Source organism: Mercenaria mercenaria, chromosome 5 (genome assembly GCF_021730395.1).
Source record: "Mercenaria mercenaria strain notata chromosome 5, MADL_Memer_1, whole genome shotgun sequence".
NCBI lineage: Eukaryota > Metazoa > Mollusca > Bivalvia > Venerida > Veneridae > Mercenaria > Mercenaria mercenaria.
This window is the reverse complement of record NC_069365.1, coordinates 59,207,506-59,225,469: the sequence shown is the minus strand read 5'-3', so window position 1 is coordinate 59,225,469 and position 17,964 is coordinate 59,207,506. Positions and strand designations below refer to the sequence as shown.

Sequence of the window (17,964 nt, the reverse complement as noted above, 5' to 3'; positions counted from 1 at the left end):
CTCAGACAAGGCCGGTTATTGCAAAATACACAAAAGTTCCAAGAATGTTTGATATGCCATTTTCTTCATTCCCAGTGGCCTCCTTGTACAAATTCCTCTGCAACGAGAGTAAAACTATCACGGTAATTGATACAAAAATAAGGTACTTACAGCAGTCAAAAATATTTGTCGACAGAAACGCCCATGTAAATGTTTTAAAGGCATACATTTTAACCGAATTGTACAGTCTTTCCTAGGACAACAAAGACGGATATTCAGGTTGAGCTAATACCTTTTTCTCCTGTCCTCAGTTCCTGTGTCTGGTTCCTGGTAAACGTTATGCAACCAGTAATGTCAATGGTTCAACAGGTTTTCAGTGTCTCAACAGTATACCAAGAGGATACTACTTTTCAGTATAGGTCATGAATAGAAAGACGTCAAATTTCTATGCAGGGAGAACACTTGAAGGAATGGCGTAAAAATATCTTGGTAACTTATATTAAGCACACGAAGACCAATGACAGAATTAACTGAATCACCCTCGTATAACTGTAGATATATGACCGGGCCTAGATATATTTCTTGTTCATTCATTCCAGACCTATTCAGTACTTGCACAGGTTTGATTTTTACTATGAGTAAGCTTCACGTTTTCCTCCGTTTTCTTCCTTTGTTAAGCTTACTTCTACTAGCTGGCTGGTTCCCTTATCGTTCCCATATCGTATCATGAGGCAAGGCAGGGGTTCGTTGGTTGTCATAGTGAATTTAGATAAATTTGAAAAATGGTCGCCATGCGCCTAGAGCCGGCGAAATGTTAATACTGCAATGACTTACCAAATAATTTATTACGAATATTATTTTAAACCTTAACTATGGCTTAAATATTTTTAAGTAAGTAAAGAGATAATGTTTACTTATTCAGGTATGACTATGTAATAATTATACTCTATTATGCTGACCATCCAGGTTACACAGGTCTTTTTCGCGATAACCTGATTGGATAAAAGTGTCAGAATTTTCAATGACGATTCTATTTTATTCGATTTGTACAAAACTGATGGTGTGAAAAGACAGTTTCGGGGGCTACGCTCCTGCAATTAAAGTATGTTTTCACGTGCTTGTATACACAGTCCTTTAAGTACCCTGATCTCGAATTGCTTGTTATTGAACAATGTTGGTTTGTCTAAACTGCTACAGTTTTTCATCAAAAATATGCTGCGGTGAAAGAATAATGCTGCTATGAAATTACAGTTCAACAGGTCAATGTGAATGTACTAAATGAAAGTTAAAAACATAGGACGTACTGGTGAAATATTTTAAGGAAGTAAAAAGGCCAGAGAATTATCATTAATCTTTTAACAGGTACAATTAATAGTCTAACTTTTTTTTAATCGTTTCATACACAATTCTACTCCTAAGCTTGGAGATCTTTATGACCTAAAGTATATTTCCTTCGTTTAGTTTAAAGCTTACATATACAAATATACTATTGAATATTAAATTTAGAAAAGACACGACTGTGGTTTCTTGATCTTGAACAGGGAAGTAGATCTTGTTGCCAATCTAAGCAATTACACGCACCAAATCAAAACCACAAACTCGTTTCTGATTAAATCGAATTCGCTGTACACCTAACATAATTATGTGACTTGTGTTTTTTTTTATTTCAGTTAAGTTGGTCTGCAGTTCGCAGTTCGCAGTTCGCGTTTCCAATTGCGAACTGTAAACTGGTCTGCAGTTCGCAGTTCGCGTTTCGAATTGCGAACTGCAAACTGGTCTGCAGTTCGCGATTCGAATTGCGAACTGTAAACTGGTCTGCAGTTCACGATTCAAATTTTAAAGCACAGCATGATCAGCACTGCGCTTCGAATTTCAGACTAGAATGCATTTCACAATTCGATGGTCATGGCTTTGAATCGAATCGCGAACTGCAGACCAGTTTGCAGTTCGCAATTCGAATCGTGAATTGCGAACTGCGAACTGCAGACAAACTTAACTGAAATGTTTTTTTTCCCGATAAATATCAGCAAATCAAATTAGTGTACAATGGCGGCATATCTGCTTCTAAGTTACACAAGTGTTCTGATAGATTAATCTGAAGGTTTTTGACTGAAACATTTAAATGTTTTACTTTCACGTCAATAAACAATGTAAACCACGATAATTCAATAATATTGTATTGACTGGTTAGGACCTTTTGGAGGAATTCTGTAACAAAATCAATTGTTATATAAAAATGCAAACTTAAGAATGACAGGTATATTTCTTGTCTTTCTACGATATTGGACAAATCTAAACAGATGGCTTTGATTTCAAATAGTGCGTACGTAAGAGTTATATGGTCCACCAAAACTTCAAAATGTTAAGTGAATATAGAAACAGGATAGCTGTTGTCTTTCAATATTTTGCAATTAAGCATATATTAATATCAACACAATCATTGAGAGTGCAGTGTTTTTGTAAAGAAGTCCATTCTTTTAAATGAAAATATAAAATGTACTTAATATGAGCTATAATGTCTGATCGTCCATCTTACATTCAATGCAGAAACCCCCGTATTGGAGCTGTATAGACACAGCATTGTTTCGCGTGAGGATAAATAGATATGGGTATACAAAAATGATCATTTGATATATTTTCAGAAATGAAATTGAAATATACTTCCGCAAGCGACTTTCGATATAATGTATTTACATATTTAAATTATTCACTTTAGATTATGAGATACAAACTACTTTGATCAAAGTGTCTATATTTCTCTTTTCCAAGAAGAGAAATTTCTATTATACCGTTTATACTACATGGAATAGGCATGTTAATGTGCACGTGTACTTGAAAGAAAAACAACTGATTTAGGTTAAAAAATATATTTCTGAGAAGAACGGGCAAATCTTACGTACCCATGTCTGCCATGCGAAATAAATATTCTGCATGAATTATAAATAATATAATTCATGTTTAATGCCTTGTTTAAACATATAAAGACCAACTTGAATCTAGTGACATATTCACCCCTCTCCCCTTCCCAACCCCCTCCATATAAACTCCAGAAGATTGTTAAAATACAGTTATAATACAGCTTAACTACAAGATGACTGGTAGGCAATAAATGCCCTTCTTTATTTAATGTGTGTTTATACACCTTCATCTGCTCTGCTAACTATATGGGTCAATTTCTTTTCAGGATAATTTTAAAATCTATAGATAGATAACTATTGTACACTGTACAAACAATGTGTGATCAGCTATATTAATTCAATTAAATGTTTTGACATTAAACGTATTGTATTGGCCTTACGTATGTCAATATGTAACTGGATACATGTATTTTTCCATTTTTTATGAATCGTTAATAATTTCCGTCATGGAAACACAAAATAATACAGTTATTCTGTGGTGGGTCTTTAAAAGTTCATGCAGTTCAAGTATACCCTCTCTTCTTATATTTATTTGTTAAAGCTTGATTTAATATATTGTATAGGAAGCGAAGCATGAAAACCGGTATTGAATTTTAAGAATTCGTACGTTAATTTACTTCCTCCTCGTCAATTATTTAGGTAAGAGAACATTAAGTTTTTTAAATTTGTATTTTATAAAAAAAACCTTTATGTGTAAACCATATTTTTAATTATCATTAAGTAAATATTTCAATGTGTTTTCTGTTGACAAGTGGTCCTGGTCAAAATGCGTTTCAAATAATGATTCCTTAAAACTAAAGTACTTTTCCTTTAAGTTTTGATTTAGTTCCGCGTCAGTATCAGGTGATAAAATATACTATTGGGGCATAGGAATCATATAAAATATCACCGATCAAAGAAACACATTTCCAGTTTATATGTTGTCAGCTTCAGCTAAATTACAGAAATTGAACGAAGTAATAAAACACAGATTTCGATCAGTTCCATTTAATCAAGATTGTTCGTATAAACGCTTTTGAATATTGCATTTATGTACGCTTTGTTTTCACGTTTTTATTGTTTGTACGACTATATGTCCGTTCTTTTAATTCCAATTACTATTTTGACTCATCCACTTTGACAGCGCAATAAACATTCAGTCTGCTTGTTTGTTTTGTGTGTAGCGCCGTTTTTCAACAGTAACGGCGGGCTGTTAACCTAATCCAAATGTTTCTTCGTTTCTATATTCTGTACGTTTTTCATATTGAGCTATGTGGGCGAACTTTGCCTTCACACATGTGTTTAATTATTCCCATTTAAGAAATAGTTCATTTAGTTATTGAATATGTAGTTATCATTAAATAGTATTCGCAAGTTTATTCAATGATTTCTTGGCAGTACCTTCTTTCTGATAAGTATCCTCGTGCAGATATTTATATTAAATGGATGCAGTCGTGTGTTGAAAAATTGTGATATTTTGATGTAAATCTGGCGAAATGCAGTATAACCATCTGTACAAATTGCTAATAGATAGAGGATATCTGTTTATTGAAATATCTTTCACGAGTGAACACCAGATGAAATATTTTCACAAGTGGCATAGCCACGAGTGAAAATGTGAGACATGATGTTCTTGAGTAAAATATATTTTGATTTTACATGTAACAAACAAATTTTCTTTTTATTTCCTGTTTTGACTTTTATCTATTTTACAGTTTCTTACTTGTGGAAAATATATTTGATATTTTTCACTGTGAACATATCAGATATATTTCACTCTAATATTTCGATAATTCACTGAAAATATGTATTAATTTTCGTATTCATAGGAATGGGAAACGACTGTACTGGATCTAAGCCTTTAACAGAATCTCAGTCTGGAGGTCCACAGAAAGATGGACAGCCTGTGCATGCTAAAGAAAGTGGTCATCATCGGTATGCCGCACAAGGTAGTCACGGGCATGCCGTAAAAGGTAGGCACCATGGGCAACCGAATGAAGGTATGTCTGGTAATTCGAGAAATGATCAGTATGTACCGGAATGGCAGCATTCGAAGGGAGGACAGTACAGATATACGACAAATGGCCAAAATAGGCGTCCGGAGGGAGGTCGATATTTGCAAGGAAACAGCAGCGAGGAAAGGTAAAGGTGACTTATATTCGTCTATGTAGGCGTTTTATTATATTCGTCTATGTAGGCGTTTTACACATGCATGTTAAATATGCTTCATTCTTGTTCTTACTTCTTTTCGCCTTCTGTTTTGGGTACCTGCTTTTTTAAATTAAGTATGCATGCGCACAGTTTTTGGGCTCCAAAATGAATACTATTCGGTCTTTTTTAAAAATCCGATTAAAAATCTGATAAAATATGTATATACTGAAGTCTCAAATAATATGTAGTTTTTTTAGTCTTTCATAAATTTACACAGGTAAAGCGTAAACTATTGTTTACAAACAGTTTTAATTCGTGCGTCTTAAGCCGCCGAATATATCAATGAACTTCAACATGTGTACCTTGATTTACATGATAAGGATCGAAACTGTTACTTATTGGCTATAAACAAATTTAGATACAATTGACTAAAAGGAACAAATCACAAAAAAAAAAAAATTATCATAGATACGTATTTTGGAAGTTTTACGGAGTTTGCTTTTTTTTTATTGATTTTAGTTCTTATATAATTACTAATCTGGTTAACGACTAGATAATCTTTTTAATTTTTTTTTTCAATTATTACTCTTACATAGTCTGACCAGTCTTTCTTGGCTCTGATATCTCAGTGTTTTGGGAAGAAAAGGGACATAATTATACAAAATTTGAATAGCCTCAAGAGTTATCTCCTGTGAACAAAACACAGAGTCTGAATACAGACTTTATGATTACTTAAATGATATGGTAAACATATTTACTGGTCCCATATATGAAATGTTCGGTTAAGTACGGTTCGAGTACATTTTTTTTGTTTGGTTTAACGTCGCACTGATACAGTTATAGGTCATAAGGCGACATTCCAGCTTTGATAGTGGAGGAAGACCCCAGGTGCCCCTTCGTGCATTATTTCATCATAGGTGGGCACCTGGGTAGAACCACGGACCACTGATCTTCCGTAAACCTGCTGGAGGGGTTCGACTACAGGAAAAGTTGCTGGACGTCGGATATGCTTTATTTGCAACTGGCGTGAAGGTCGTATTTATTGAGCTAATAATCCCTTTACACTTAAATTCATTGGCACATCTGAATTCAATGATTTGTATTGATGTAAGCGATTTCGAGCGAGAAAACATTCAAAAGTTAATGTCAAAAAGGATCAACATGTACACATATATCGGTCTAATTCTAAAATATCTCTATATGTCCAGTAAAGAACTGTTTACATCTTTATACTGAGACATGGGTAGAATTCTGTGAAGTATTGGTCCACACGTAAATACAGGGGCTTTGTATTGTTTTTAAATCGATAAGATATAACGGTAATACTGTAATGTAGGTGCCTTATGATATAATAATTATTACCTTTTATTCATTTTGCCGCCACACTTTTAGATGTTTTATCATTTGTTGTAGAAAGTATTTTTATTTGATCTTACAGGAACGCATTAGAATTACTTCGACAGGAAAATGAAAGTTTAAAGATTACAATAGATAAACTTAAAAACAAGTCAAATTCAGAAATAACAAAAGCCTGGGACGACATGCGTGAAAGGTGCGTAATTTACTCCATATCTCAGTAAAGTAAGTACAAGAACTTATTACCGTTGGAATCTCTACACCTTAAATTTCAAATGATATTATAATGCTTATGCTAAATTTAACAATGAAAATCACAAATAGAGCTACAATATTTGAAATGAGTATTGCAATTGGCACCTTGATATATGGCCTCATGCAAATACTGTACTGACAGTCACACACCACATAGATGTACAAGAAGGAGTCGCTGACAGTCAACATTTACTTGTCCAGAGAAAGGAAAAACAGTGCGTTATAACAATGTAAAAGACATGTTTTCACCCTATCTAACGTTTCGGCCTCATGACCTTTATCGAAATGATAAAATTTCAAATAATTTTCTACATCTTGGCGTTCTTTCAATACAACAAGAATATCTTATAAAAATTATCTTATTTAGAATATAGAATTATAATTACAAAAGTGTAATTAAGATTATTTTAAATGACTTTTAACTGTTCTCAGTGAGCAATAAATATGAATCTCTATCTTAATGGTATCTGGCAACGAATTCCTGTCATTTATGGCATTGAAGTAGAAAGTTGACCAATTTTGGGACTACTAATCCTGGTTCTATAATTTTGGGCTTTATCATTATAAATATTAAATGCATGGTTGCTCAACCATAGTGTGCCTGTATTACATTTACTCACAACCTTATGTCTATGTGGAAAGCTGTATGTACGGCTGTGTTCTTAAATTAAGTCTTAGTTGACGGACACTGTCATTGACCTTTAGCATCTAAGGAGTGTCTAGTTTATTAAAAGATATACTAGACCTTGATGACAGAGCTAATGGAATTCAAATAAGCTGTAATTTACTTTGTATTTTCTTTGTAAAACCATGATACAAGATGAACAGGTATGATCAAGGTGACGTTGGACTAGAGCATTTGTAATTGTCTTTTTTCGTCAGTTACAGTGTTTCTAGCAATAAACTTAACTTTTGTTTGATATTTTTAATTTCAGGGTATGCATCATTTTCATAATTTAACATGTTGTTGATAGTCAACCTAAAACATTTTCTATTGATCTGATATGAAATTACGTGGCCATTATAACTGCCAGTTAACGTGTGAACTTTTTATACAGTTATCACCAAGTCCAACCTAATTGAGGGATAACTTACTATCTACTAACCTAGTGGAACAGATTTCAGTATCTCGGACATAACCAAAGGGTGTTTGTTTGAAAACGTTATTACAATATCCTCTGCATAGAAAACTGACATCCAAGTAGACATATATAAATAGTATAGCACCAAGTATACCACTTTGAGAACTCCGCAAATAACATACCTATCTATTAGGCAATACCTATCATAAATCCGGACTGGAATCATTAAAAAAAAAAGGATTGCTTGGTCAAATAATATGAGGACTGGTTGTATATAAACCTCTCCAACTGGCCTGTAATTGCTTAATATATTGTTCTAACTCGACCTGACTTACTATCATCACGTGAAATATTCAAATCAATGGACATAAAATGACGAGTGTAACCGGAACTTTAGTACCACAGCAATATCTCTGACAAACATAGCAGAATTAAAAAGTGGAAAAACACAGGTCGCGCGGCACGACATAAACAAAAATGTTGCAAGCTCGGTTTGATTGAGCCTGTTCATTGACGGTAGTGTAAATGCAAGCTGTCGTCCACAACCTCTAGCCCCGGGTTGAGCAGAACTCAACATTTAAACATGTTATAAGTATATATAGAATATAATTTAGAGAAATCCGCAGATGTATTCATACGGCGATGGACATGTTTTCCGTCTAATCATGTGATGTTTGCATTATTCATATCTTATGGCTTTGTTTTAACTTCAAGGTGCACAAAATATATCTGCGATAGAAATTATCGGTATTTATAACATAAATTTTGTTCCCAAACGATATGTTAAAATGCACCTTAAACATAAGAGAATTTACAGTTTATGACCCGATTGTTGACAGCGGAATTGTTAATTATACTTGACCTGATTTTATATTACCATATATCAAATTTAAAGAGGCATGTGCCAAACAACTTGTATCTAAGTGAAATCGATTTACGCTTGACCAGTCAGACTTTAAACATTAATATTTGTTCCTGTCTTCCTTTCAAAAATAAGATGAACGTAAAAACACCATATGCCAATATATTTTTATGTGTTTTAGGTGCAAAGAAGCTATGGTGAAAAAAGAAAACGAATTAAGATTACTGCAAGACAAAACAGACAGGTGATAAATAAACGCTAAAATGTTTTTGTATGGATGAACGCTGATCAAAATGATTTAGTAACTGTTTTGTTTTTAATTGTTTAAGGTACACAAAGAGTTTTAGATGTAAAGAGTTATTACTTAATGATATAAATATCTATTTTTTTTATAGTACATTCAATAAAAAATACGATTTTTCGTTACTTTTTAATAAAGGTTGTATTTTGCTTAAACAGATCTTAAATCAACAAATATTCATTTTATTTATAATACATTAAAGTTACTGTTTCCAGAAGGTACCAAGAGATCATACAGGGAAAAAACAGACAAATTGAGACATTTCGGCAAGACCTAAACAAGATACAAAAAGAGAGAGACAATCTTATGACAAGGTTTGTATTTCTTATATGTAAAAAGACGCTATTTAACCATCAGTGATACTTGCGTGTATTGCCTATGTAATGTAAACGCAAATACAACTATAATGGCTGATGTAAATACCTGCTTGATATAATTCTTTGCTACATATCCGTAGAAAAGATATGAGAAATATTTCCTGCCATTGTAATAACTATTTGGATACATATGAAACATTTTAAGGTGATTTATTATTATGTTTTCATGATAAAAATTGGTTTAGACTGCCTAAATGGTTGTATAGGGCAAAATGTTATGCGTTAGTGTTTGAAACATCTTAATAACAGTTAATTGATAAGCTCCATACTAACTGTTGTTTTAACTTTAAAATTTGCTTTTATAAATGTCATGTGTTTTGAATAACATTCGCCGGTGCGCTTCGACAAACGTATAGTATAATAACATGGGATGCTATCGGTCCATGACATGTAATAGCACCTTACTGGGCGCTTTAGACAGAATGGCAGTATTTCGTGTGATATTTTATATCATAGTTTGGAAACCTGTGGCTGAAATTCACTCTTCTGGCTCCCTGTACTTTTGCATAATTTGTTCAGCTCACAGACGTAATCATTATGGAATACAATCTTATTATAAGCCAATCAAATAATATACTGCGATAATGCTGTGATTATTTTAAAGATGCTATTGAATTAAAACTTACCCATGCATATTCTAAAGATGGATGTTTACTCTGTATATAGGTCTTAAAATCATCGATGATTTTGTGTGGCATATTATGATTAAAGTTTCAATGACCCGTTGATAGGCATAAAAAGGCCTATGAATCTTTAAGCAAGTCTTCATTGTGATCATATTTTATCAAATACCGTTTTAGGTACAGTGCTTTGGCTGGTAGCAAACTTACAGACGGCAATGCTAATATTGCTGACCTTAGCGATGAAAACCGACCGACAAAGTTAGCTGAACAATACGCAGAGTTATACGACAATGAATGGACTGATGCCTTTACTGTTCTTACAGCAGATGGAACTAGAACGAATGATGACGTTTGCCGTATCCTTGCGGAAGCTTTTTGTGTAATGTCATGTTTACTTCATTTTTTCTCTGAAGCCTAATATGGGCACCATTCGATTATAAAACAAAATAGAGTGCCACAGCGTTGTTAGTTCAAGCAGGTATAAACTGTATCATTGTGCTTCATACTAATGGGATCTAGTGTTCGTCCGATAGTGCATGATCACAAGCTTATATCAGCGTGACAATGAAAATGAAAATAACTGAAAATAAAGAAGGAAACATTGTATAAGTTTTGAATACGTACTCTTTTGACCTGTGGTGTCAGCACCGTACTACAGATCATATAATTAGAACGTTTTAGATTTAAAACGCCATGGCCATTCTTCAAAAACAAAAGCAACGAATTAGACTAAATCAAGCCAAATTACGGATCGTTGATTTTACCAGTGTAAAAGTCGTAGAAATGAAATTATTTCTTTCACCATTTGAACAAACCGTTACACTCTAATCAACTAAAATTGCTCTGTATCACTCCTGTTTCAAACACAGGATTATAATACACTTCATTCGTGTAAGTGTTAAAAGAAAATCTTCTTATATTACTATTATTAGTAAATGCTGGAGATACCTATTTGTTGTTTTTTTTTTGTTTTTTTTGTTGTTTTTTTTTTTGTGTATATAACGTTACAGATGTTACATTCAAATTTCAGCTGCATTTATGTTTTTAAGGTAGTCCAAGCAGGTATAAACTGTATCATTGTGCTTCATACTAAAGGGATCTAGTGTGCGTCCAATGGTGCATGATCACAAGCTTATATCAAGTTTATCCGTTTGATAAACCGGAATGATGGCGTAACGTAGAATAAAGACTGGATTCGGCTTACGGAAATGAAAATCATTTTATGAATTAATCGCAACCTGCGAGTAAATTTATTACAATGGCACTGTTGCCATATTTCTAAAGTCAAAATATGATATTGAAACATATCACATGTTAAATAATTCAAAATAATATCTTAAAATGAGCGCGAAATGTCCGGTTTACTTTAATCATGGTCAAAGATCTCAAAAATTAGCACACGGACCTATATATTTTATTTCATCAAATTATAGGCCATGCCTTTACTTACAACCGTGAGAAGTTTCATCAAAATCTACATTGTAGAAAATTTTCTATTCGCGATAATTTTATGAAAATTATGATTTTCCCATTGACTCCCATTATGAAATATTGTGTGTGGTCCCTATTTTTCAAATCAGTGCAGCAAAATATCAAGTACACGACCCTATCTTTTTTATTTGCTTAATTTTCTGGGTATATTCTGAAGATTCGAAAAATCAGAGTTTAATCAAATTCTACATTGTAGAAATAATTTCGATCCAAACGTGCAGAACTACCTTAACATTAAAAATAGTTTAAGTAATACAATATGCATGCATTTTATAACAAGTCTTATTTCAATAATGCAGTTTGAAAATGCGAAACTGTTTTAAGAAAACAACAAGAAGCTGCGTTCAATAAACGCTTGATGCCCCCAGTGGCATCCTTGTCGATAGATTTTGCACTTAAGTCCAAAACGAGGTCAAGGTCAAGGTCAAACTGAGGTCAGGTGATGTTTGAAGATGAGGAATGGTCACAGGTTACATCTGCATAAGTATCAAGTCATTCTTTTAAGGGGTATTGATGCTAGACGAAACGGTCCCATTTGGTTAACCAAGAGATGGCCCATATAAAGCCACCTAAGTCCAATCTGAGGTCAAGGTCAAGGTCAAACTGAGGTCAGGTGATGTCAGAAGATGAGGAATGGGCACAGGTTACATTTGCGTAAGTATCAAGTCATTCTTGTAAGGGGTATTAATGCTAGACGAAACGGGCCCATTTGGTTAACCAAGAGATGGCCCATATAAAGCAACCTAAGTCCAAAATGAGGTCAAGGTCAAGGTCAAACTGAGGTCAGGTGATGTCTGAAGATGAGGAATGGTCACGGGTTACATCTGCATAAGTATCAAGTCATTCTAGTGAGGAGTAATGATGCTAGACGAACGGGTCCCATTTGTTTAACCTCGTACTGACGGACGAACGGACGGACAGGACAATCACTATAATATTTATGTTTTATCTATTTATATGAATATTTTGTAGATTATATATTCAACAACCAGAAAGGAAGCTCACAGTGACTTGGAGAATTTGACCAAAAGCATGAAATCGTTTTTAAAGGTTTGTGGGATACATTTTGTACATATCTATGTGTGTGTTGCTATTGTAGTAATACTACAAATCAAAAAAATAAAAGTATTTATTTATATTCCTTACGTGAAGTTGGAAAACTAAAGAGAACTTTACAACAAATTATTTTATTAAAGGGAAAGGCAATGTTTTTCTTACGTTAATTTTATTTAATCATTTAAAGAAGTGAATACATTTTCAAAATTGGAGTAAAAATGAGAAAGTTGTGAGCATTTAAATATTTGGTCAAATTGGCGGCCATTTTGTTTCAATGACAACTACATAAATGGCGGACTTATTTAATTTTCAGATACACATTTGAACTGTATTTACTTAATTCGAATTCTGTAAAATAATTTCTCTACTTTTTCCAGCTATAATGAAAAAAAATCATGTTTTACACCTTACACTCAAGAAACTTATGAAAATCATTCTATTTAAAAGGTTATTTGCTAAATAAAGAATTCAACAGTGTGTAAATGACGTCATAAACACACTAAAATGGCAGCCTCCATGATCAGCCATTTTCTTAAATTTTAAACTGCCATTTCTTTTTCAACAGTGGTCCGATTTTTATTATTCTTTCAGCGTTATGAACGGCTTGAGGATGGCTTTCATTTAAGATTAATTGTCAGACTTTCCTTACACTTTAATTGATATTTAGCACGAACAACTAATGTTTTGATGTACTGTACCTTTAGCTAAATGTTCGTAAATCAGCATTGAATATGTTTGTATTTTCAGACAGACGAACTGCCATCAGAAATGTTAAAGACAATAAAAGATCGAAGGAAAATGGAACCTGGTAGATACTTGAAAAATATTAGGGAGGTAATAACCCTACTGGTTTTATCTCAATACAATAGCTGTCAATCCTACGTTCTGTTCGCTTGTCAACGTTACGTCTGAATTTCATCTATCACAATACAAATTATAGCCTTTGATGCGAATTCTAATCCACTTAAGATAAGATAATTGAATGCAACCTAAAAGCAATGTTAAAACGGATTTTTATCAACTAATTATATCGCAAATGGGCGTAAAAATAGATATGGTAATTATTATATCAACTGCTTTGAAATGTTTAACACAAAAAGAAAATCATTCAGGCCATAGACGATAGCATCAAAAGATGTTTATATTTCTCTTTAAAATAATATATATGGAGTAGTGTAAATGAACAAACATTATCTTTTAGCTTTACAGCGATGATATGGGAAAGATCCTTTCATCTGAGGAACAAAAATATGTTTCACAGTTTTTGCAGAAAAGCGTTGATCTTTGTTGGTTGATGGCAGTTCAAGATCCTCCATTGTATGTAGATACAAATTTGTCGCGAATGGATGATAAGTTCGACACAAATCAATTTAAACCATACACGGCAACGGGAAAGTTCATCGACTTTGTAGTCTGGCCAACATTGTATCTGTTCGAAGAGGGTAACATGTTGAGTAAAGGGATTGCCCAAGGCAAGAAAATTCGTAGAAAAAGCCAACAATATGACAACATTGGAATAAATCGTGACACAGCAAAGAATGACCTTAAAAGCCCCACACTATCGAGTCCAGTATCATTTGTGCAAACAACCGAAGAAAATAGCACAAGTCTTTCTGGGGCAAAACATGATAAAAATGGAAATGATTATGCAGTAGTCTCGCAATATCAGGGAAAGCTTGGATCATCGGTTGGACACCAAGGTCAAAATTTGAATTGTTCACAAAATGCTGGGGAAAACATGTCCCCCCGTGGCGAAGGTAAGAAAGATTCAATCAGTGTGTCAAGAGAAAATGAAAGTGCAAGTACCCCAGGTCCAGCAACCACTGACGAACCAAACAGTCGACCTAAATCATATGCTAGCGCATCACATTCCCCTACAACAAAACCGACGAAGACGACTTATAAAGCATGGGCAGCTGAATCAACAGAAACTGAAATAACTAAAGAGGTGACTCTGGACATTCAAGAGAAAAATGTCACAAGTATTAAGATTTAACGAGGTAATTACATGGCATTTGCAATTTAATGTATCACAACAAGACTTCTTAGACGAATAATTGAAAATATCATTATAACTAGCCTAAGTGAAATATCTAGCAGCATTTCTACATTATAATAGTAACTGCACTGCTAAGTGAAAACCATTAAACTTGTGTAAGTACAATGCCACGAGGTTACATAGAATTTGATATTTATACTTACAACGCAGGTACAATGTTAACAAGTATCCCTAACGTATGTAGCATTGCATCGTGAAATCGACACAGATCATTTAAGTGGAACAGACATATTAGCATATTTTGTTGAGCAATAAATTTACGTACATTGGCGTAGGAGCAGTCTAAAAATGCGAGGATATTGCATTTGGGGACCGACCAGTGAAACGTAAAAACCCATAAAACGGATAAAACAGATATCACCTCAAATCCCTATCAGTACATCTGAATATCTAATTGCTCCCCGACTGTTTTTCTTTATCTACTTTTATTTCTGAGAAAAAAAGTTTTGGGCTAAAAAGTTTCTTCTATTATTTCTGAGGAAAAACGTTTTGGTGTAAAAAGTTGGGGGGATCAATGCATATGCTGCCCCCAACATTCATCCCATCCTTTTTCTCATACGCCTAATTTCATGTTAATATATATTTGTAAATTGTGCAAAATGTATACATTTTTTATCATTTGTACATACCGGAAATAAATTACTCTTCTGTTACTTCCATTTTATATATTTCATGAAATTATACTTCTATCAATTTTGCTATTGCTACTATAACACAGAGCTATAAATAACATATTTTAATGCACATGTATTTAATTCAATGTACTTCACTTAATTCAAATACAACGGAAATCGGTTATCATCTATATATTATATTTTAGACAACTAGAACACTTATAAAAGGTTCATATAAAATATGCAAATAATCAAGAAATTATAATTATGTTCTTTTACACTATATGCATTATTTTTTTTTGTGATAAATGTGCACTTTTTTCATGCCCACAGTGATGACTTGTCCGCTGGTATACAAAATCAATCGCATTCCATTTTGCGGTCTGAATCATTATTTCATAAATCTACACACTTGACAACAAAAGTTACGAAAAGCCCATGCATATATATGCCACGCCCTGAAATCAGTTTGCTAATTGAAATCCGATAACCATTGATAAAAAGTTAATAAAATTTCCCCCTACCTTCAATATAGAACTAATATATGGTAGCAATTTGACGTAATTCTGCTGTCAAGTACGTTGTTCGGATCCAGACTAATACATTTACGGAACCCTAGCTGGTCGTATCTAGACACCCCCTCATGCATTTATATAAACATTTTGCTTAAAAACTGTCGCAATGACTATTTGGTTAAAAGAAATAAGACTAACATTTAAATACTCCTACGTAAATTTTGAAGTGTTGAAAAGTTTAAATGTTTTAAAGTGAAAGTAATATTATGGAATCATCTTCACATTTTTATTTGATGTTTTGTAAAGTTTTCTTTAGTCTAAGATTTCTTAGGGTTTTGGTGCGCGGATTACAAGTAACATTTTTTCTTTAAACACATGATTTTAGCTTGTCATATTGCTTAGATTTTAAACTCTTTTCATAGCACTACATGCTGTTCTTGTCACTATGTATTTGTATATAATACATCTTTTTTTAATTCATGTTCTATGTTACACGCTTAGTATAATTTTTTTTAAATGATATGTTACATATATTAGATTGGCTATAGTCATATATACATGTATTATTCTTTTCAAATAAAGTTATAATTGATATTATCTGTCACGACTTGCGTTTCAAGTGGAGGACTGGATGCAAATGGCACGTTTTTACTTTTGCTAATGACTTTAATTGTATAAAGGCCCGCCCGCTTAGCTCAGTAGGTAGAGCGTCGGTCTACGGATCGCGGGTCGTGAGTTCGATCCTCGGGCGGGGCGTATGTTCTCCTTGACTATTTGATAAACGACATTGTGTCTGAAATCATTAGTCCTCCACTCTGATTCATGTGGGGAAGTTGGCAGTTACTTGCGGAGAACAGGTTTGTACTGGTACAGAATCCAGGAACACTGGTTAGGTTAACTGCCCGCCGTTATATGACTGAAATACTGTTGAAAAACGGCGTTAAACCCAAAACAAACAAAAAACAAAAACAAAAAAAAAAAATAATTGTATAAAATCAAATTGTCCGTGAGTACAACTGTCTATAAGAATTAATCAATAACTATTTTGATAAAGCATGTCCTTGCATACGATACAACAGCTGTAGCAAACAAAACAAAAACGCTCTCATTGCTAGCTTGGTCAGGAATATCTGCTGAAAATATTCGTCTTATATTGGTGTTGCAGGTAAAAACCATGTGCAACTCGTTAGATGGGACCTTGTACCAAATATATGGTCAGTCATTCACATATATTCTTGCACTTTCTGCGACTTAGTTAAACAGGGTTTTCCCATCCCGGCCAAGTTGATGCAATGCCGTTCGGGAGTTGAGATATTTGATTTTTACGAGTAGGGCCGTACATATTTGTGTGGATCAATTACATACAGGTTTTGTGCTACGTACATCTGTCTTGTAATTTAACTTCACCCCCACCCCTGCTAACTGGAATCGCTTATAACCAGATCCTAATTATGTCTGTGGCTCCTAGTTATGCTACTACCATTAGTGCATTTTCTAGAACAGCCTTAAACTTAGATGGCATTTTAAACTATCGCGTCCTGACGCGATCAATCCATTGCAATCAAGTCCGCATTGAACAGGACAACCCTTTCAATCTTCGCTAAATTATTGCTGGTTAGAATAACGACCGAAACTATTTAATAAATATACCCACGTTCCACGTGCTAATACTGGCTATAAATCAAAGTAGCATCGTTTCATGTAGAAATTAAGAGTTAGGTCCATGTTTCGGAGAAGAAAGTTCGAACACCACCAAATCATAGAAAGAAAGAATTGTTTTGCATGAAGATTAAACTGCCTATAAAACATTTATACTATTCTACAAAATCATTGTCAATTTACTCATTTATTTATTGAATTTTGAAAGGGACTGCATTCTGAGTGAAAAAGAAGTCCAATTAATAAATGCGGAACACTTGGGCCTACAGTTAAGCAAATCTATTACATTGAAAGGTAAGTCAGAATGCTAATGTATAGAACAGGGATGGATCAAAAAACTTTATTTTTGAGCATAATATATAACCATCTACTAATGTACATCTATCTTTGCAAATTCTGAAATGGGAAAAAACAGGAAAATACGTTCCATATTGCTAAAATTACATAATGAAGACCTTATGTAAGATATAAGTAGTTTTTTCTGAAACATATCGCGAATAAGCAACTGGCTCTTCTAATCGTTGCAAAGATTGTCGAATACATCTTAAGTGTTAAATATTATAATTTAAGAACGTCTCAAGGATTAAGTTGAACGATTTGTGAAAAGGTGATTTTCTGAAAAATGTCGAATAACCAGATGCCTACCAGTAGGCAGTTAGCTATTCGCGTGTGAAATGCCAGCTGGCT

The 17,964-nt window shown here is 33.6% G+C and overlaps 1 protein-coding gene across 1 annotated transcript; it reads left to right on the top strand.

Moving 5' to 3' along the window:
• The first annotated feature begins 3,414 nt into the window (after positions 1–3,414).
• LOC123558454 (uncharacterized) lies at positions 3,415–16,212 on the top strand. Its single transcript, XM_053543716.1, has 9 exons — positions 3,415–3,536; positions 4,706–5,018; positions 6,466–6,579; positions 8,764–8,826; positions 9,099–9,197; positions 10,061–10,262; positions 12,347–12,424; positions 13,178–13,264; positions 13,632–16,212. The coding sequence occupies exons 2-9, from the start codon at positions 4,708–4,710 to the stop codon at positions 14,424–14,426; spliced, it is 1,749 nt and encodes a 582-aa protein (XP_053399691.1). The 5' UTR covers positions 3,415–3,536; positions 4,706–4,707; the 3' UTR covers positions 14,427–16,212.
• Positions 16,213–17,964: the final 1,752 nt, after the last annotated feature.